The 21810-nt window shown below is 39.5% G+C and overlaps 1 protein-coding gene across 1 annotated transcript in view; it reads right to left on the reverse strand.

Annotated features, from left to right (window-relative positions):
* The window catches only part of CPEB4 (cytoplasmic polyadenylation element binding protein 4), a 67180-nt gene that overhangs the window by 4787 nt on the left and 40583 nt on the right, over window positions 1-21810 (reverse strand). Inside the window, 7 exon segments of the mRNA XM_079145940.1 lie at window positions 1922-2103; window positions 3107-3221; window positions 4526-4644; window positions 5018-5038; window positions 5041-5106; window positions 9129-9302; window positions 11010-11033. Of these exon segments, the coding sequence (XP_079002066.1) occupies window positions 1922-2103; window positions 3107-3221; window positions 4526-4644; window positions 5018-5038; window positions 5041-5106; window positions 9129-9302; window positions 11010-11033 (701 nt within the window).

Consider the following 21810-nt stretch of genomic DNA (forward strand, 5'->3'; position numbering starts at 1 on the left):
CAAAACAGTGGGAAGGTGCCTGACTTCTGCATCACAAGCTTCCGAGTTGTCACTGAGCTGGCTCACAGTTTCTATTTATAGTGTCCACATCGGGGTCACAATCGCAACCCTGGAATGCTGGTGAAACAGGACCCAGCCATGGCACGCACAATCTGAAACCTTGTTTTATTCTGTCAGTAGAATGGTTTACTTGAATCTAAAAGTCAGAGGTGAATTTATAAAACTGGGCTGTTCCAGTGCTCAATAGGCCAACCTGTCACTGAGCCTCGCAAGCAATAAAAGTAACCTGGCTATCAGCTCACCAGCTAGCAGACAGCTGGCTATTCTCAGTGTGGGTGAGACCCTCGGCTGAAGCTCTCTAATACCAGGCTATTGCTACCTGGGGTCATCCACTTCTGGAAGGAATCCTCACGAAGTTGAGTCAAGAAGGAAAGACAGGAGTGACAAGGAAGATGCCAAGAGCAGACATAGCTGAACCACAGGCTCGGGCCTCTAGGCCACTCCATGACATCTACCGGGTGGCAAGAACATGTCAAAGGATCGCATTGTAGAGGACACAAATCGAGCCTGAACTTCCAGTGACGAACACCACAACTCTGAAACTTACATTAGAAACTTATACTACAGTGAGGTGTAGATATTTTTGAGTGTGAATTAAAAGCAAGTAGGCATGTCAACATACACTGTAATTAGTCTTGTCCTCTTCACCTGTGTTTATAACATAAACCTTTCTGCTTAATATATTCATAATACTGTAGAATGACCGCTATTATTTCAAACTTTTTACTGCCACTGAAGCAAGAATACACATGACATGAAACATAAACTGTGTGTGTCAACCACACTGCCCTGCCAGCTTCTACTGCTCAGAGAGAGAATGGTGGGAAAACCAAGCAACAAGGACTTTTCCACACAACGCCTCTGAGCTGGACGTCAACGACAGGGCTAATGAAAGTGCTGGTCTGCCATTAAGTAAAGAGCTCACACCAGAGGAGAGTCAGCATGCTGTTTCCCTCATCAAGGTCTCTCTTACCAAAAGCAACCGTCCACTGAACCCAGCGCTGTGCTTTGTAACACAGTGGACCCATGTTCTGGTGTAAATTCCTATCTCACCTCAAACTCATAACAATTTCTTGCCTCGCCTTTGGCATAAAATATGGTTCTATCAGAACATAGGCTCAGGAGGACAGGGACTTTTTATCCTAGGCACGAAAACATCTGTGGAATGCATGAAACACAAAGAAGATAAATAAATCTGTGAAAAAAGGGAATATAAGACATAATGAAACACAGAGCTTTGATACAATACACTGGAAAGAGGAAAGAACTGTCTTTGAGGTTTTTCTCCAGTCTTGTGATTCAGAGGATAAAGCCGAAAAAGAGGAATTTTAAAAGTGCTGAAAATAATGCTGAGTAATACTACCTAATTTTAGGTGGAGAAACAGAACACAAATGAAAAGATGATCTCTTCTACTTCATCTTACATTTTACAATGAAAGATTTCTAAGCAAGGTGGGTCGAGAAGAGAATTAATTCAATCACAGGTTACCACAGTGCATTGAAAATAGACTTAGAGGTATTCATGATGCTCCAAGTTTAAAAAAAAAACAGGAGATATTACATGCATTCATGTTCCCATAACTGATGTAAGATTAGGCAGAAGACTCAGTAAATTTTTATGGAATGAATGAAAGGATGGGGTGACAATTAGGAAAGATGAAATTAACTCAAAGTTATTATGGTGTCCAGTGTCCTAGATCAGCTATCCAAAAAAACTAAGAGAAGAAACTCAGAGGCAATTCTTAGAATATACATCTGACTGATCCTAGAGGTGTGTCAGCTGCCAACTTAGAGCCATAAAATTTCCCCATTCTAATCTCTGGATGACACAGAGCTTTCCAAAATGCAGCCAAGGACTTACCCGTTTATCTATTTCTCCGTGCTGCAGCTGGACAAAGCGGGCACTGATCGCAGCTATGTAGCTCTGTTGATTAGAAAATGCGACTCGCCCGGCTCCTTTTGGGTATTTCAGCTCAGGGTCCGTGTCAATCCCAGCATAGCACACGCCACCATACAGCCGATCCATGATCATAGCCAGCTCCACTGAATGAGAGGGGAGCAAATGGGGCATCTCCATCAGGAAAACTCGCCTGGCTCACTGACAGCTTCCTCAAAAGTAGTGCATTGGTCCTCTGAGCTCACATTATTACAATGATTAGTAAAGTCAAACTCATTACTGTGACCAGCAGTACAGTAAGTTAATCCTTAATGTTTTCATTGTGAGCAGGGGCTCTGTGGTTTTATATGCTCTTTTCTAATCTTTACAACTGTATGGAATAGGTAAGAATTTCCTAAGGACACTAAGGCACAAAGATGATCCATCTGTCCAAAGTCACAAGGTGTTTCTTACTGCAAATAACTAACTGAACACTAATTAAGAGGGGCTTTTCAGTCTCTCTCCATCAAACATGCTACCTTTTCCTACAGGCTAGCTATTCATCTACTTCTCATATAAAACTTGAAATAATGAAAGCGTCCTTTCCATGAAATGTTACAATTCTGAAACCACATTTCTGTCCCTTTTATGTTTTTTATCTCATTCATGCTATTAAACCCCAAGTTACTAGATGGTAGAGATGTAATTTCTTCTGTAATTACTACTCTAAAAACATGAGGCACTGCTGAGAGCCAGTAAGCAGCTCTCGGCAAACAGCTGAGCTCAGTAAATAGCTGCTGAGCAACTGAGGATGTGGGAGGCAAACACTGAGCAGGTCAGTACCTAAGCTCTTCTTAGAGGGCTTTCTCTCCAGACACCAATGAGAGCGGGAACGTGAGCCCTTCACATTGGTCACCCCACTCAATCCAAAATGACCCTGTGAAGTGCATGCACTGGCCACTCCGACAGACAGGGAAACTGAAGAGAAATCATATCATTTGTCCAAGGCCACTCAGAGCACAGCATGTGAATTCAAACTCTCACACTTTGATTCTAGAACTCTTATTTACTCTTAGACAACGAGCTCAAATGCTCATGAAGAGTTCATCCTAAGGATCTTTATACTTCTTATTTTAAAGGGCAGAGAGTGTTTTGGATGTTCGATCATACCAGCTCGTAATGGTCGAGGAACACCACCAACAAATATAGTTTTTCTTGGATCAAGTGGTTGTGAACCATCCATCACAAAGTCACTGTCACTGAGATTCCAGGGCCGAATCTGTACCTAGGGAGTATGGAAACAAAAGCTATCAAAGATCTAAAATTATCCAAGCATACTGCATTCTTAAAAGTCAAAATCTGTCATGACAAATCAATAAAGCTATAAAACTAAAAGGCTTAAAAATAGTCTATATCCCAGTCCTTCATCTGTTAGAGTAAACTAAACCAAGGTGGAAAGTTCAATTTCAATGTCTATTATAAACCAAATCACTTAGCAGGTCCTTAATTATTTGTAAGTTAATTAGATATTTTTCAGCTTATTGAGTCTTCTACTCTGTCCAACCCCTCAATATCTACTTAATTAGAATTTATCATGGTATCTGTGCTGATAAGCTTACAGTGATAGATAAACTATAATTGTATGTTCAATTCAGTGTTATATCCAGGAAATGGAAATTACTGATATTAATAAATCTGTTGCATTATTTCAAAGTAAAAAATATCACTGATATTTGTAATAAACCATTTTGTGATAAAGACTTCAGTATGTCAATCACAGTCAATCAAGAATCATGTACCTCATTAAATCTGTTTGCATTTACTAATTGCTACAAGTGGCCACACCAAAGGTAACATATTTCCCAATATACACACCAACAATGTCTTAGGCCAGAGGCACCCAATTTAAATACCTATGAGAACTGGCCTGGAACACAAACAAGTCAAGCAGAAAGAATCCAGGCCATAGAACTCAAAAGAATGTTCCTGACCACACAACCAACAGGGGTGCCCCAGTGTTGCCCCCCTGCACTGTCTCCTCACCGTCACTGGCTGGCTGAGAAGGGAACTGCTGATGTCAGATTCAGCACTATGCTCCCTTATGATGAAATTTCATGATAAAGAAAAACTTCCAGGAAGGAAAAATAGCACACACTATGCCTTTATGTGCATATACATAATCAATTCTACTTTGGAAAAGTATCATATGCAAAAAGTTAAAGACAGTAATGGGTAAAATCTTGATCCAAGAGAGGACAGAGACAGAAAGACAGAGAACATATTTGTGATTTGAGTTTCATTATTCAGAAGAAATTCAGCTACTTTACCTTTGTAAAATGCTTTTTCAAGTGAAGGCTTTAAATAGTAAAGGCTTACCAATATTTCAACTAACTACACATTCAATGTCAAAATGATATGCATGGATAAACAATGTCAATGTTAGGAACCTAACAATAACAAAACTTTTTTATTTATATTCTACTTACAAACATGTCAATTAAGTACAACAGACACATCAAGATGTTTTTCAAATATAGCCGATGGGTAGAGGCAAAAACTAACAGCTATTTCACGCTAGACTGCACTCACTGGCTTATCCTTGATGGTGGGGCTTGAGACACACAGGTAGAGCTTTCCATCTTCTTCAATGCATGCGTCAATGAGGGCCTGGACAGAGCTCTCATCTTGAAACAGCAGGAATGCGTAGCCTGAGGAAAAATGAAAAAAAGGCTTAGGCTTTCTCCTACCTTATTTATGGTTCTTCAAGAGCTAGTAAGTGTAAACTAATACTAAGGAAAGAAAAAGGAATAGAAAAATGTGGAAAAATTTAAAACTTAATATTCATACCAAAGATCTGATAATATCAGTACATAGTTCCTTTCTATAGTATCTTGAAACACCTTGTAGAGTAGAATTAAATTTGAATTAAAAGTATATTAGGTAGAAATTTTAAAGACACACTTAGAAAAATATAAGCTGAAAAATAGAAAAAGTTGCAGTGAAAGTAAACATTTACGAAAAAGTTGAACATTTAACAATATAAGGATAAACCATACTTGTATGGTGAATCTTGGGAATTACCTTTAGGAGGAAAATAAGATTGCTCTCTGCTTTATGAGGCCAGTCCACAATCAAAGGGCCAAAGCGACGAAAACTAGCTGTGATCTCATCTAATGAACAAGAAAAAGTAGATTTAAATATTTACGGTCACTTTTTTATAAAGTAGTTTTATTAACAAAAAGTTCATATCGACCATCTCCAAGGACAGCAAAAAGAATTCACTTCAGCTAGATTCAGCAGCTATGGTGTCTGACACATTAGCTTCCCCCTCTTCCTTCTCTCGTACCCTTCCTCCCTCCATCTGTGCAGGTGTGAACCAACCTAGCAATCCACCCACACACCATCTTCTTCTGACATGATACTCTGTAGGCCCACAGCAAGGTCGACTCCTTATATACCAACATACAGAGTATTCAACATCAGGGAATCAGTGCGGCTACAACACTACCAAATGGTTCACAGACTCCATTTACATTTCAAACTATCCCAACAATACCCTGTTTCCCTTTTGATCCGAGTCCTATCCAGAACACACGCTGCACTGAGCTGTCACAACCCTGCAGTGCTGGTCCTTTTCAGTAGCGAACAGCTCCCCATTCTTCCCTATTTTTCACATTATTCTACAGGATGCTGCTATGCTCTGAATATTTGTGTCCCTTTGCCAACCCTGCCCAAATTCATATGTTGAAACCTCATCTCCAGTGTGAGGTGTTAGGTAGATGACTGGGTCCTAGGGGCAGGGTGCTCATCAATGGGATCAATGCCCTTGTAAATGAGGCCCCAGAGAGACCCTTTGCACCTTCTGCCAAGTGTGCTTACAGTGAGAAGATGGCTGCCTATGAGGAACCAGCCCTTAGCAGACACTGAGCCTGCTACTGCCTGGATCTTGAACTTCTCAGCCTCTAGAACCGTGAGAAGTTTCTGTTGTTCATAAGCTGTTCAGTCTTTGGTATTTTGTGGTAAGTCAAAGGCCTCCATGTGGGTCTGTTTCCTAATGACCAGATTCATGCTACACATTGGAATACAACCCCAGCACAATGACAGTCTCTGCCTTGTCCTAGCACTGGGCACTGGTCAAGGTCGTGTCTGCCTGGTGCTCCACCTAGAGGAATCACACCCCTTAGAAGTACTGTGGAGTCTCCCTCACAGGCCGGCACCCTGAAGAGCCCTGCTGCCACCCACTCCCCCTAGGATGGTTGACAGATAATCACCACCTATCTTCATCATTCCTTCTACCTTTACTAGTTAAAGAGCAATACTTCTCATCCATTTATGCATTAATTTATATCAGCATAGGTCCTTTTTTATTTATTTTGAGGTGTTGGGGTTGAAGCCAGGGCCTCAAGCCTTCCACCCTGAGCTACAGCCCAGCCCTAGGCCTGCTTTTTAAATAGGTCACATAATCCAATTCTTTCCTTATTTACTTTGATGTTCCTTTTGTCCAAAAATATTATCCCTGATTTTGCCAGTGGGAGTTCCCATCTGCTCTGCCATGGCCCTATCACTTTTCGTAGCACTTCCATAACATGTGGCACAGGAAGACACTCGAGGCTCGTCTTGTCCTTCCATTGCTCCAGCTCTAGAGACAGCTATTTTTCTTTTTTCTATGAAGTCCTGGTTCCTTTTAGTGGCAAAAGATATTTAAAAACTAACAGTTGTGTGTGCCACAGATTCATTGCTAGTGAGTATTCAATATTCCCAAGTCTTCTCTGTGGACAAAGCTAGAAAATAAATGAAATATGCACATGTACATGCACATCTATGACTATTTCTATATCTGCATATTATAAAAACCAATGAACCTACATTAGTATTTCTAGTTCCACTCTAACATCTCAGTTTTTTTCTAGCCTTCCTTCCATGTTTATAAGTTCCCTTCTCAAGGTGAGAAACTTAGCTCCTCTCATCTGCAATATATTTATTTACTTGTTCAATATAACCAATCTTCCAGCCCCCCTGCTAGACTCCTCGCCGCCTCCTAGCTTCGTGCTCTGGCTTGGGTTGGCCCTAATTCCATAGACGTCACGCATGCTGCTGCCAAGGCTTCTGGGCCCCTCCCCGCGGTACACATACACACACACCCCTTGGCTCTCTGTAATCTCTTCCTCTTGTCCTCCCACCTCCTTGGACGGCAAGAAACCCGAGTCTGGGAGGAAGGGAGAAGGAAAGAAGGAAAGATAGAGATAGAGAAAGAGAGAGTAGAGAGGAATGGGAAAGTTTGATCATATTTTACTATTAATTAAATTGATACTATTGTGCTCCATTATACATTTGGAAAACTAACAGGTAAATTCTAGGAAAATAAATTTCCATGAGAGAGACTATTCTGAAAAGAGTCGGTTAAGCATGTGGAAAGGAGACCTGATGATAGGGATTGATCAGAGAACAAAAACAAGGGACAGGGACTACGTTCGAATTTCATCCTGGAGGAACAGTCTTCATTTCCGGACTGTGAAGCAGGACAGTCTGTTCTGCTACACCTATTTCCACAGTACAGGTGACTCACATGACACTGATACACAGGAGAATGATGTCAGCCAAACAAGAAAAGGAGAATCACAACTGTCAGAAGAGGCAAGAGCCTGGCAGTGGGAGGTGCAGGTGAGCGCCCGCCCCGCTCTACTCCAAGCACACTACAGCAAGCGCAGCCGCCAGGGCTCTCTCGCCGCACCCCGAAGGGCCCTGGCCACCTGCATGTCCTCAGGGTCTGTCCAGAGGCCCAGTCCCTCTGCCTCGTCTCCACGCTGCCCTGGTGGTGGAGGGCATTTTCGGTTCTCCCTCGGCAACCCCACTGTGCGGAGTCCTTGCTTCATGTCGGTGTCACATCCAAGGTGCTAACTCTTTGTGTTCATGTTGCAGGTTCAGATTCATTTGGTTTTTAAATGATCTGCTTCTATTTCCCTCATAAATCCCTGAAATTTTCAGTACACGATTCTACAGAACAAACTATTCTCCAAGCTATGCTCTCTAACAGAAGGATGGAGAGAGATTCAAACTAAACGGAAATTTCTACAGTTTTCCCCCAAGACATTTCATGTGCAGGGGGAAAAATCCCAAACCAAACCCTATGCTTATTTTCAATTTTTGGCTTTTCAGAACCATGACTGTCTCAGCCTTCCAAAAGACTGATCATCTTGTAGAAAATGATGTGGCTTGATAAGTTTTAATCCCAGCCTAAATGGTAAGTTATTAAACCTTATTATTAGGCCCAACATATTTTTAGAGAAATTGCCTCTATTCTCTAAAACATTTCCATTCAGGAAACCAAGAAAGCAACCAAGATATGTGATCGCTGTATGGTCTACTTTGGTTTTTTATCTAGGTCACTTAGATCCAGAGATGAATGCGGATTCCTAAATAACTGGTTCCACTAAACCTCTGCATGGCTGGCTCCTTACTGAAGTCTCAGTTCAAAGGTCACCTCCTCAAAGAGGCCTTCCTTCACCGCCTAGGCCAAGACCCCCCCCGAATCACTAGCTCAGGTCACCATGTTTGCTTTTCAATACTTACTCTGATATTTTCTTGCATGTGTACATATTTTTAATAGGCCTTTCATGACTAGAATGTCAACTCTATGTGAGCAGGGACAGTCCATCTTGTTTACTACTGTAAACAAGCCTAAGGGCCGTGCACAGCATTTAGAAAGCACATAAATATTTGCTGAATGAATGATTCCCTTTCTTGTGCAACAATTGTTGGCTATGTTTATCAAAAGTTCATGATTAATCTAAGATTTAAAAGTTTGAAACAATAAACTGTACATTTATAAGCACTTATAAAAGGTGGCAAAGAAACAGGGAGACACAGCCGAGTTCAGCAAAGATAGGACGTGGGGAAACAACAGGCAGCACCGTTTCCTCTGACCTCTACCACAACAGAATCACTGGAGGTCTTCCCGCTGACCTCCACTCTTTTGCACTGAGGCCAGTCCCTTCAGCAGGTCCCACAGCCCACTCCCTTACCACCGTGAACCATGCTCTGATAGGACATGGGGCAAGACAACAGCGCAATCAAGCCTGAATTCCCAAGGCAGATAAGATCGCAGCTGTAAAAACAGCAACACTATCTATGAGTTCCCTACGACATGCCACCACCCAGGCACCCTACTGTAGACAGTTTTTTCTAAAAATACCTTCATCAATGTCAGGAGGCAATCCACCCACGAACACCTTGCGAGAATACCGCTCGACTCGCTCCCCATTCTGGTGAGTGAAGCAGTGAGGGGAGCCCAGGCCACTATGAAGAGGTTGATCCCCACGGCCATCATCCAGGAATCCATCTTCCATTGGGAACAGTGAAGACTGACCTGAAATAGAAAGCAGGACAGAAAGCTAACAGGAAATGCTGCTTGTCACTGATGACTATGCATAAGAACAAGGAAAGCAGCAGACCCAATAAAACTGCTTTTATTTTTCTCATTGAATAATAGGATCACTTAGATATGCTCTTGAGTCCCCATCACCTTTAAGTCCCAACTGAGTCAGAGAAAGCACATGGTAAATAGAGGACTGCTCAAGTATCCCCCTGGGACCCAGAAACCTCAGGGAGGTGAATGGAAGTACAGTAGGAGAGAGCACTCTTTTGAAAGCAGTTGGCAGCAGACTACACTGCCTTTGGCAGGGCCCCAGGGCCACTGGCAAACCAGTATGGACACCTAAGTATGGAATCTGGCTATAAGATGTTAGCCACTTAAATTTCTTTAACAGATCAAATAGCACAGCCTACATAGTTTCCTCTAAGAATGGGTTTAAAAGGAACAAGATGATTTTTAAGTGAACCCTCATTTTAGTTTACCTTCACTAAGGGGATACAACCAAAAACCACTAATATTGTTACCCAAGTTCATTGTCTAGAACATAAGAAACTGTAGGCATGCTAAAGATACATTTGTTAATAGCTGAGTAATTATCAGCTTACCAAGGATGCGGTCTCTTTCTAAAAACTAGTCACTAAATTTGTTGTTTGAAAATCATATTATCCAGAATATATAAGGAGCAAAGACCAGAGATGCCACTGTTGTGTAACAGTCTTCCCATATTTACCTGACAGCAAAATCGGAACCTTACACCATAACAAAATACAGAGCTACAAATAACTGCAAAATCTCCCAAGCACTGCTTTTTGTCACTATTCAGCTGCCAATTTACATCTTGGTCTACAAAAGGAAACTTGCCAATGGGTCCTCTAAAACTATCTCAAGTGCTCTTCCTTTATCAGAACATCCCAACACCATTTTGTGGCCACTGTCTTTAACTTTCATTACTAAACACAAATAATAACAGTATCTTTATTGCACATTTTATCCTAAATACCAGGTCAAGTGAAGACAAAAAGTAATTATAAAATTAGAGATTATTTTCTGATTGATCTTCCAAAATTACTTAGATTTTAGATCTTAGCTATTTAACTCTCTTCTTGCTTATAAAATGGCAAAACTATTACAGACACAAAAATAAGGTTTTTTCAAGCACTTCTAGGAAACCGGGTTTTAAGATTCCCTAACAATTCTAGAGTTTTTCCCCCCCCAATGTTTAAAATTTATAGGAAGTCATTTATTTAGCTCAGCTTATTTTAGACCAAATGTTTTATGCTTACTTAGTAAAACAAGTTGACCCAAATTACTTCAGTAAAATTGACCTCAAAGATAATGAGGTATTTTGAGACTAGTCTATATTATTGCTTTTAAAATTTTTTAAATTTTTTCCTCCCAAGAATTCCTCAAAAAGAAACAGGGGGAAAACCTTTTAGATGTAGGTAAGTTGATATCTAATGTAATATAGGAAAGTCATATGAATTCAAATCTAAATCCCAGCATTCTAGTAATTTGACTAGAGTTCATTAACTCCTTCAAAATACAACACCCAGAATGCCCACTGCGCACAGAGGCGTGGAAGGATCAGAGCTGAGCTTCCTGTCCCTCGCCCCTTCCCCTCAAGGCCGTAGGAACTGAGCGAGCCCTGGGTCCTCTCCAAACGCAACCAACACATTCAAAAGTTAGAAACAGTAGTGTTACCTCTCCTTCGCCCATATGTCCTTGCTGCATGTCAAATGAGAAGAAAAAAAACAGAAAACAAAACAGAACAAAAAAAAAAAAAAAAAAAAAAAAAAAACAACCTTTCAAACATTGTCAAAAGAATCAACTGAGATTTCATCTATCAGCTTTTGAAACAAAATCTGGCTGTATTCTTCATTCCTGGTTAATGTTTCCAAAATAAGGAACCCGAATGGTGAGAGGTCAATTGAATGCATTTTTAAGAAGTTCTTCAAAGACATTGTAAATCTTTATGGACTTATTGTTTTAAGGGAAACTTTTGGCTGTAGTTGTCACACAAGATTCAAACCATTATAAAACAGAAACAGCATGTAACAAGATTTAAACCAACAACTGTATCAATCATATTTTCTCAGACTTCTGCTCCACTAGCCAATTTAGTAGATATATTGGTATTTAATTTATGTCTTTTCACCACTACAGGATAACAACATTTTTACAGTATTTCTCAGTTCATTCCTAATAAAAAATCATAACAATGAATCTTCAGGTAATTTAAATGCTGTCTGTTTAACCAGCAATTTTTTGTGACCCTATTCAAACCTTCTACCAAACCCAAATGCTGAAAAGTAAAAGGACTGGGCATTATATTCACAGGTGGGCTGCAGTCAAGGGGAAAGGAAAAGGGAATTACTGAATACCCAGGAAATGGCAGCGCACACTTTACATCAGGAAATTTTGGAGAAACAAATTGGCGCTCAAAGCCCAGCTGGTCAAAGGCCTCGTTTCTACACAACAAACATTCCGTTAAATGCCCTGTCTTGCCAGCACTATGGATAACGGCACCAAGGGCCTGACCTCAGGAACTGGCAACCTCACAAGCTACAGGGCCACACACGCAAACACTAATGATAATGCACCATGCCTGCTGCTACCCAGTGGTCCCCTCATCCCTGGTTTCTGTCCTACAGCTTCAGTTATCAGCTGTTCACCTCAATCCAAAAATAATAAACAGGAAATTCCAGAAATAAAACAATTCATAAGTTTTAAATTGCACGATCTGAGTAGCATGATGAAATATGAACCTTCCCACTCCATCCTGCCTGGGAATTCACCCAGAGAATTCAAGCTGTACGTGCTACCTGTACTTCGTCACTTTTGAGATGTATTTTCAGAGAGACAGATCACATTCACACAACTTTCATTATAGTATATAACAGTTCTATTTTATTATTGGTTATTGTTTGTTAATCTCTTACACTCAATCTACACATTTAAATTTTATCATATGTTTTTGTATACACATGGCTACACATATATTTTAAACACAGTATATGTAGGGTTCAGTAATGTCCCTGGCTTCGGTCATCTATGGGGTCTTAGAACACATCCCCTATGGATAAAGAGGACTGACTATCCTAGTTGTACCGTCGGTGTGACAGAACAGAAGAAGAGGAGCAACTGAGGCCTGGCAAAGCCACAGGTCAGGTGCTATCAAGTTCAGGGAGAGGCAGCCAGAACAGAAGCCTATGGCGTGGCTAGGAATGAGGTTTAATAGGATGACGGGATAGGTTTTTGAGTTAGAAGGTATAGAGCCTTTAAGAAATCACAATGCAAAATGGTTATGGCTTTCATTCTTAGCCTTCCAGATAAGTTCTAAGTAAGTATAACTTAGAAGTATCACCAGGGTATTTTCCAAAATAAAATTATATCTACATAGTCAAAATACACTTCTACCATGAATAGGTAAAACTGGATTTCACCAAAGTACCTGATTAGCAGATTAAAACAAAATAAAACCTTCCTGGAGGAAAACCTCATAGGTTTTAAGTTTAGGAGGAATAGTATTTTCCAACTTACAAGAGAGAGGTTAGAAGAAGCAGATGGCTGCATAAGAGCCTCCTATTTATACAACTGTTTTGAAGACCAGGAAACTTGAAGAAACAATGATTTGAAAGATCTTGTTCTGTCTATCTTAAAAAGAAGATTCATGCTGCTGATTTCGCAACAACATGATACTTGAAAAGAGTAGGCTTTCAAAAGATACAAAGCTAATGTGAAAAATGCTCATAGCTTCCATTAAAAATGTAATTTCAGGAACAGTAAGATCTGGAAATCAACAGCTAAAATAAAACATCCTCAAAATCTTCAAATGTATACCTTTCAAAATTTGATAATGTAACACAAAATTAAGATGGTTATATGGAGGAATTCATCATTAGATCTGAGGCTGAATATCTGAAACTATGCAGACATTGTCCTGCACAACAGAAAGTCAACTACCGGAGTGTAATCCCTGCAAACTATAAAAACTGCCTGATACAAACCAGATAAAAGTTAAAGTTGAAAAAAATGAAAACAAGACATTCTGGAACATGCAAAATGACAATGTGTAAATTTTTATTTCCACTTATTGTAACTAGTTCATACATATTGTGTGTGAATACTGACATATGACATAGGAAAAGTAAACCATGAATTCTAGTGAATTTCCCATGAAAACATATGCATGTGACCAGAACAGAATGCTGAATGGCGCCACCCTACCCCATGTATAAAGATGTATCAAATACCCTCTTCTCATTTATTTCAAATTATATTCAAGCAAAACATTTCAATGAAATACCTGAAACACAGATTCCCATCACTTTTCTGAGGAAAATGGCAGAAAGACGTCTAACCTTATGACTATAAAGTGCTACTTGCTATCGGATGTTTACAAGTATCTGGGGAAGGAGCAAGGAACAAAATGGCATTGATTATGTTCAAAGAAATGTTTTAGGAAAGTTCTGGTTAGCTGAAATAAACTCTGCTCAGAATTTTCCTTTAATTATTTAAGAGTAGACTAAAGATTGAAAAATACAAGTGTGAAACACCACTGACTAAAACTCTCCCAGTCCCCATCAGAGGTTAAAACGAATGCTGTAGATATGTGTACCTGATATTATTTTTATTACTTAGCTTTGCTATATGAAGTCCTCAACAATTTACATTCAGGATTAATAGGAGTCAAGTATGTTAAAATGGGTTTTAAAGCATCATTTATAATTTCTGGATACATGCTATAGATGTATTAGTAAATACTTTATTTCTAAAAATGTCTTTACAGCACTGCTTGTAAATGCTTTCTTCTTATTAGCCCTGTGTTCATCATGAAATTCCTCTGGTAAATATTCCAGTAATCTGTGGTGCTCGACTTGCCAAGAAGGTACAGAAACACTATTAAGACTTTCCTTCTCTCTCCACATATATCACACACATTTCGTTGTAAAAATGAAATATTATTACCTCTTCAAAAGTATCATTTTCTCATTGTTGTAACAATGGAGAAGTGTCCATAATATGATGCATTCATAAAAGAAAATACCTAGTATGCAGCCATTTTAAAAGTGGCACTTGTTCATGTACTGATATGGAAAACTCTAAGATCTAGCCTGCATGTAGTGTCTATGTGTGTACTGGTGATCCTTGTGTAAACTTGAAAGTAAAAATATACAGAGATGTGAAAATATGTATTAACCATTTTTCTAAAACAACCACAAGATCTTGAGAGAAATAGAAAAACTAGAATAGGAAAAGAAAGAAGGCCTTTGCTTCTTGTTTCATCTATTTCTGTACTCTCTGAACCCATAATTACTGTGTATGCCACACTGCTGTATTTGTTAATTGACCCTTTCTAGTTTTTCTTCTTGGTAGTACATGCATTAAAATAAACATATGTTATACTAAAGAAAAGCATCCTTTCCTACATGAAGTCATAATTCTGGAAGGAATAGGACTTAGGCCAGGAAAGATAAAACATCAGGAAGTGTTAGCAGGCTGCGAAGAACAGAGCCTGCGCAGCCCCTACTCTAACTCCAGGCTTCCCCCTGCCCGCACCTCTCAGGCCCTCCTGCTGAAAGGGAAGATGCACAATCTACTGAAGGGGGGCGAGGGGAATATAAAGGGTGGTGGCTCAGATGAAAAGATCTTATCGCATAACTGACTTTCCTGAAGGACTAAAAAAAAATGTGGGGGAACTGGGCATGGTGAGAAGCTTCTGCAGTCCCAGTTATCAGGACCGAAGCAGGAGGATCAATTGAACCCAGGAGAGGGCAACACAGAGAAAACTTGTCTCAAAGAAAGGAAGTGGTGGCGGGGGAGAGAATCAGTCAAATCAGTAAATCTTAATATTAAAAGCTCAGGTCTGATTTCAAGGTCCTTGATCCATTGTGAGTTGAGTTTTGTGCAGGGTGAGAGATAGGGGTTTAGTTTCATTCTGTTGCATATGAATTTCCAGTCTTCCCAGCACCATTTGTTGAAGAGGCTATCTCTTCCATTGCATATTTTTGGCACCCTTGTCTAGTATGAGAAAATTGTATTTATTTGGGTTTGTGTCTGTGTCCTCTATTCTGTACCACTGATCTACCTGTCTATTTTGGTGCCAATACCATGCCGTTTTTGTTACTAATGCTTTGTAGTATAGTTGAAGTTCTGGTATTGCGATACCCCAAATTTCGTTTCATTCTTCCTGCTAAGGATTGCTTTAGCTATTCTGGGTTTCTTATTCTTCCAGATGAATTTCATGATTGCTTGCTCTATTTCTGTAAGGTACATCATTGGGATTTTAATTGAAATTGCATTGAATCTGTATAGCACTTTTGGTAGTAGGGCCATTTTGACAATATTAATTCTGCCTATCCAAGAGCATGGGAGATCTTCCATCTTCTACCTCTTCCTCAATTTCTTTCTTCAATGTTTTGTAGTTTTCATTGTAGAGATCTTTTACCTCTTTGGTTAGATTGATTCCCAAGTATTGATTTTTGTTTGAGGCTATTGCAAATGGAGTTGTTTTTCCTCATTTCCCTTTCAGCTGTTTTGTCACTTGCGTATAAAAATGCTTTAGATTTATGCATGTTGATTTTATAGCCTGCTATTTTGCTGAATTCATTGATGAGGTCTACAAGTTTTCTGGAGGAGTTTTTTGGATCCTCTAAATATAGAATCATGTCATCAGCAAATAGTGACAGCTTAAGTTCCTCTTTTCCTATTCGTATCGCCTTAATTTCTTTAGTCTAATTGCTCTGGCTAGAGTTTCGAGGACAATGTTGAATAGAACTGGTGAAAGAGGATATCCCTGTCTTGTTCTCATTTTTAAAGGGAATGCTCTCAGTTTGTCTCCATTAAGAATGATGTTAGCAATGGGCTTAGCATAAATAGCCTTTACGATGTTCAGGTATGTTCCTACTATCCCTATTTTTTCTAGTGTTTTGAGCATGAAGGGGTGTTGTATTTGTCGCATGCTTTTTCTACGTCAATTGAAATAACCATATGATTCTTATCCTTAAGTATATTGACATGATGGATTACGTTTATTGATTTACGGGTGTTAAACCATCCTTGCATTCCAGGGATGAACCCCACTTGATTGTGGTGCACGATTTTTTTAATATGTTTTTGGATACGGTTTGCCAGTATTTTGTTAAGGATCTTGGCACCTATATTCATCAAGGATATTGGTCTAAAATTTTCTTTCCTTGATGTGTCTGTTCCTGGTTTGGGTATGAGGGTGATATTAGCTTCATAGAATGAGTTCGGTAGGGTACCCTCCTTTTCTATTTCCTGGAATACTTTGGGAAGTATTGGAATGAGATCTTCTTTGAAGGTCTTGTAGAACTCAGCTGAGAATCCGTCTGGTCCTGGGCTTTTCTTGGATGGTAGGTTTTTAATGGCTTCTTCTATTTCATTGCTTGATATTGATCTGTTTAAATCATGTATGTCCTCCTGGTTCAGTTTGGGAGGAGCATATGTCTAGAAATTTGTCAATGTCCTTGGCAATTTTCTATTTTGTTGGAATACAGATTTTCAAAGTAGCTTCTCATTATGTTATGTATGTCAGTGGTGTCTTTTGTGATATTTCCTTTTTCATCACGAATTTTAGTAATTTGAGTATTCTCTCTCCTTCTCTTTGTTAGGGTGGCTAAGGGTTTGTCTATTTTGTTTACTTTTTCAAAGAACTAACTTTTCCATAGCACAAGAAATAAAAGCAAGAATCAATAACTGGGATAGATTCAAACTAAATAGCTTTCTCTCAGCAAAGGAAACTGTCAGCAATGCGAAGAGAGAGCCTACAGAGTGGGAGAATATCTTTGCCACTCATACTTCAGATAGAGCACTAATTTCCAGAACATATAAAGAACTCAAAAAAACTCTACACGAAGAATACAGATAACCCAATCAACAAATGGGCTAAGGATATGAACAGACGCTTCAAGAAGAAGACCTACAAGCAATCAATAAACATATGAAAAAATGTTCATCACCTTTAGTAGTAAGAGAAATGCAAATCAAAACTACCCTAAGATTCCATCTCACCCCAATTAGAATGGCGATTATCAAGAATACAAGCAACAATAGGTGTTGGAGAGGATGTGGGGAAAAAGGTACACTCATACATTGCTGGTGGGGATACAAATTAGTGCAGCCACTCTGGAAAGCAGTGTGGAGATTCCTTAGAAAACTTGGAACGGACCCACCATTTGACCCAGCTATCCCACTCCTTGGCCTATACCCAAAGGACTTAAAATCAGCATTATACAGAGATACAGCCACATCAATGTTCATAGCTGCTCAATTCACAATAGCCAGACTGTGGAACCAACCTAGATGTCCTTCAATTGATGAATGGATAAAGAAACTGTGGTATATATATACAATGGAATATTACTCATCTATAAAGAATAATAAAATTATGGCATTTGCAGGCAAATGGATGAAATTGGAGAATATCATGCTAAGTGAGATAAGCCAATCTCAAAAAACCAAAGGACGAATGAGCTCGTTGATAAGCGGATGATGACACATAATGGAGGGTGGGAGGGGGGCAAGAATGGAGGGAGGGACTGTATAGAGGGAAAAGAGGGGTGGGAGGGGTGGGGGTAAGGAAAAAATAACAGAATGAATCAAACCTCATTACCCTATGTAAATGTATGATTACGCAAATGGTATGCTGTTACTCCATGTACAAACAGAAACAACATGTATCCCATTTGTTTACAATAAAAATAAATTAAAATTAAAAAAAAAAAATTAAAAGCTCAGAACTAAAAGTTGTGACTCTGTGAACAAAAGAATAAGGATGGTGGAACCAGAAAGCTTGACCCCATCACTGCAGGAAGGAGGATGCGAAGGAGGTCAAGAGTCATTCAAATAATCTTATAAATCAACTCCTAATTTAACAGGCTCACTGTTCCCGAATTCACACTTATGCTTACCATTTACAATTCCCAAAGTCATGGTGCCCTGAGCTTATATTAGCCTGTTGGTATAACAGCATTCAACATGCATAAGCTATGGTAAGGATGTGCACTATTAACTTGTAAAGAGCTACCCAAGAGAAGGGCAACTCTAGTGTCTGTCTATCACTAATCCTCAGTTTATTATAAAAATTTAAAAAGAAAAAGGAACAAATGAGAGGCGAGGGGAAGATATCCTACGCCTATGTGATGGTAATCTCCCCCTTTCTCAGAAGCAACTCAAATGCCATCCTTAGTTTGATCTTCAGCAGTTCCTCTGGGTTTTCATTATTGTTCTAACCTAACAACTGCAGAGGACAAGAGTTTACAAAGCTTTTTTCATATCACCTTTTTCATGAAGGGTTCTTTCAACAGGCCCTGTATTGTAGCAAGTAGGACCATACAGTACATTTTCAGCACCTATCATTCACGCTTCTCCTGGGTAAATGATATGCTCCTTTTTAACAGATTTCTGTCCCCAACCCAAGCAGACATCTCCCCTCCTTTCATTCCAAAGAACTACAGTTAATGAGGTGTTATTCTATACTAGCCTTTAAAAACTGTCTCACTAATCTCCTCTGGAACAAGCAAATATTTAGTTGATATTTCTAAATTAACAGATATCCTTAGAAGATATAAATCTGTTAAAAACTAACATTTTTCTGTTGTTTGATAACTTTTGGTGATCACAAGGTTCACTTCTGAAGAAGATAATACTGAGGCTATATGAGTGGAACCGGAGATGGGAGAGAGAGCAATGTCCAGCACTTGTACACAAAGTGGTGCACCTGCATTTTTTTTCATTCTCCTTAAGGAAAAGGAAATGTAATCTTTCACTCTGATGTCCACCTCAGAGCTTAACCAAGCGATGCCATGAGAAAATGGACATGCTCGCTACATTCTTGTTACATGAAATGTACTGTCAAAGGCATCAGCTAATGGGCTGAATTATGCCCCCAACTCACTCACAAAATTTATAGTTGAAGTCCTAGCTGCCAGGGCTTCAGGATGTGACTATACTTGGAGTCAAGGTCTTTAAACGGTAAAGTTCAATGAGGTCATTGGGATGGGCCCTAATCCAATACAACTGGTATCCGTCTAAGAAGAGACTAGAACACAGACAGGCACAGAGGGAAGACCATGTGAACACACAACCGTCTAAAAGCCAAGGAGAGCATTCAGAAGGAATCACCCTGGGAACACATCTAGCCTTCAGAACTGGGGAGACATTTGTTGTTTGAGGCACACCTTCTGCAGTACTTGTTATGGTAGCTCTAGCAAACTAACACAGCTTCCAAAGCATAAACGAAAAGTTTGATTTTTAAAACACATTTGAAATTCAAGAATTATCCCCCAAGGTCCCCCCACCCCCCAAAAAAACTATAATAACACAGCAATAAGTTGAGTAGTTTTCTAAAATGAACACTGCAACATTCTTAGCAGTTTTTGATCATTATTTGTTGACTTGTACTGGCAATGCCTCTTAAAAGTCATAAGTGACATGAAGGCCAATGGGGAGCATGAAAGCTGATGACTGAGCATGGCAAAATAATAAGAAGTAATTTGATCTATGGATGAGTAAGCCCCTCTTATCTGTGTACAGGCAAATTCAAGGTTATTCCAATGTAAACTGGCAAAAATTTGTGGAAGACTGCCTTTCCTTTTTTCTTTATTTATTTAGAACTTAAACCCCATCTCTTCCCCAGAAGCTTTGAGATTGCTTGAAAATTTCAAACAAGTCGTACAATAAAAATCACAGTAGAAATTCAAATGTGTTAAAAGGTTCGCATGGAGAAAGAAGCTAAAAACAGCTCTTATCTATTTCAAATCCAAACAAAATAAGAAAGGGCTCTGGACTCAGACACTTGGAAAGAGAGCTCTGAAGTCACAGCTAAACAGTACAGAGGCAAAGCTATCACCTCTTACAGCTGGAACAGACTGGCTATGGCAGACAAGGACAGACAGCTCCTTAGAGTTCCTTTGTACAACTACAGTGTGACACCGTGAATGAGGCCATTTATTTTCAGTTCTGAGAAGAGGCTGCCATTGGCCATAGCCGTGGAGGGGCGCACTGGGAAGTGAACCGAGTTTTAGTTCATCCATCGGTAGCAGACACAGAAAGCATGTTAATAGTGGACAGCTTTTACAACTTCTCTCAACCCCTTGTTTTGTAATTTTTTCCTTTTCAAATCTTCAGCACTAAAATTTGAAACCAAAAAAAAAAACAAAAAAATCACTGTAATTAGTTTGACCTACTATGTGCCGGGTGTCATGTGAAGTGATTTACATACATTTAACTGTCACCACGACTTCAGGAGGTGGCACATATCTATGATTCTTGAGTTTGTTTTCATTAGGCACAATGACATGAGACTTTCAATATAGCTACCCCTGAAACCTGAGCTAAAGCAAGAACAACGCTATTAAGAAATGATACTGGAATGAAATGAAGTTATCTTTACAGATAAATTCAATCAGTGATCTGCTCCAGAGGATGTTTTATAAATGAGAGTGAGGAACAAACAATGCCCCCATCTAAATCAATGACTAAGGATTGGTCCCAACGCCTTCCTCCCCTGCTTGGCTTCAATTTCATGACTATTAGGCAATCTTTGCTATAATCTAGACTTTGTTACTGGAGAGAATGGGTTCATCACTCAAAACTAGCATCCAGCCTACCTGGAAGTGTTCTTCTTCCTTATAGATGAATACCCTGGCATCTGATCCTAGCTGGCTGGTCACTAAAATCTAACACTTGGTCACATCTCTTCAAATCAAGGCTAGACCAGGGCAAGGTCTCACACTGTCATGCCTGGCTTGAGGAGCCAGCACGTTTTCCCACACTGACATCTTTTTTGTTCTTTATTTATTTTCATGTCTTTGGTTTGAGACAATGCTAACCTCAGACAATGTACCTTTATAATAAAGAAAACTTCCATGTAAGCAGCAGTAAAACCAACCATCTAGTCCCATTCTAGAGTTTATGGACCAGTAAAATTTCCAAAACATAAATATTAGAGGGGTGTTTCCTTTGCCAAGTAAGGGTCATTAAAAATAACCTATTCATAAAAGAAAGGTTATTCATGGGCAAAAAAGGAAAGGCAATCTCATAATCATAGATTTGTTTGTTTGTTTGTTTGTTGAAGTTTGCTTTGAAGAAAAACCCACTAGAGAGTTTTTATCGCCTCAAAAAAGATGCACCCGGGAGGCAACTGATTCCAACCTGAATAACTTCATGAGGAGACTGGGACACAGAAGCTTTGATCCTGTTGCCTGGGAGCACACAGCAGTGAGTCACATGATGGGTGGCTGCACTTCCAGCACCTGCACCCATCATGAGCAGGAGTTAGTTCCCAGGAAAAGCTAAGCGTGCTACAGGGCAGGGACATCCTCTTTATCCTGATGACAGTGTCACCACTGGGTTTGGATTTGAGCCTATACACTCTTATGTTAGAATAGTAATCATGGCATTATTATTATATATTATTACTATCCATGATTTATGCTGGAATCCTATGGCATTGTTCTGTCTTAAAATTAGACTCCGA

Source organism: Sciurus vulgaris (genome assembly GCF_902686455.1).
Source record: "Sciurus vulgaris genome assembly, chromosome: 6".
Lineage (NCBI taxonomy): Eukaryota > Metazoa > Chordata > Mammalia > Rodentia > Sciuridae > Sciurus > Sciurus vulgaris.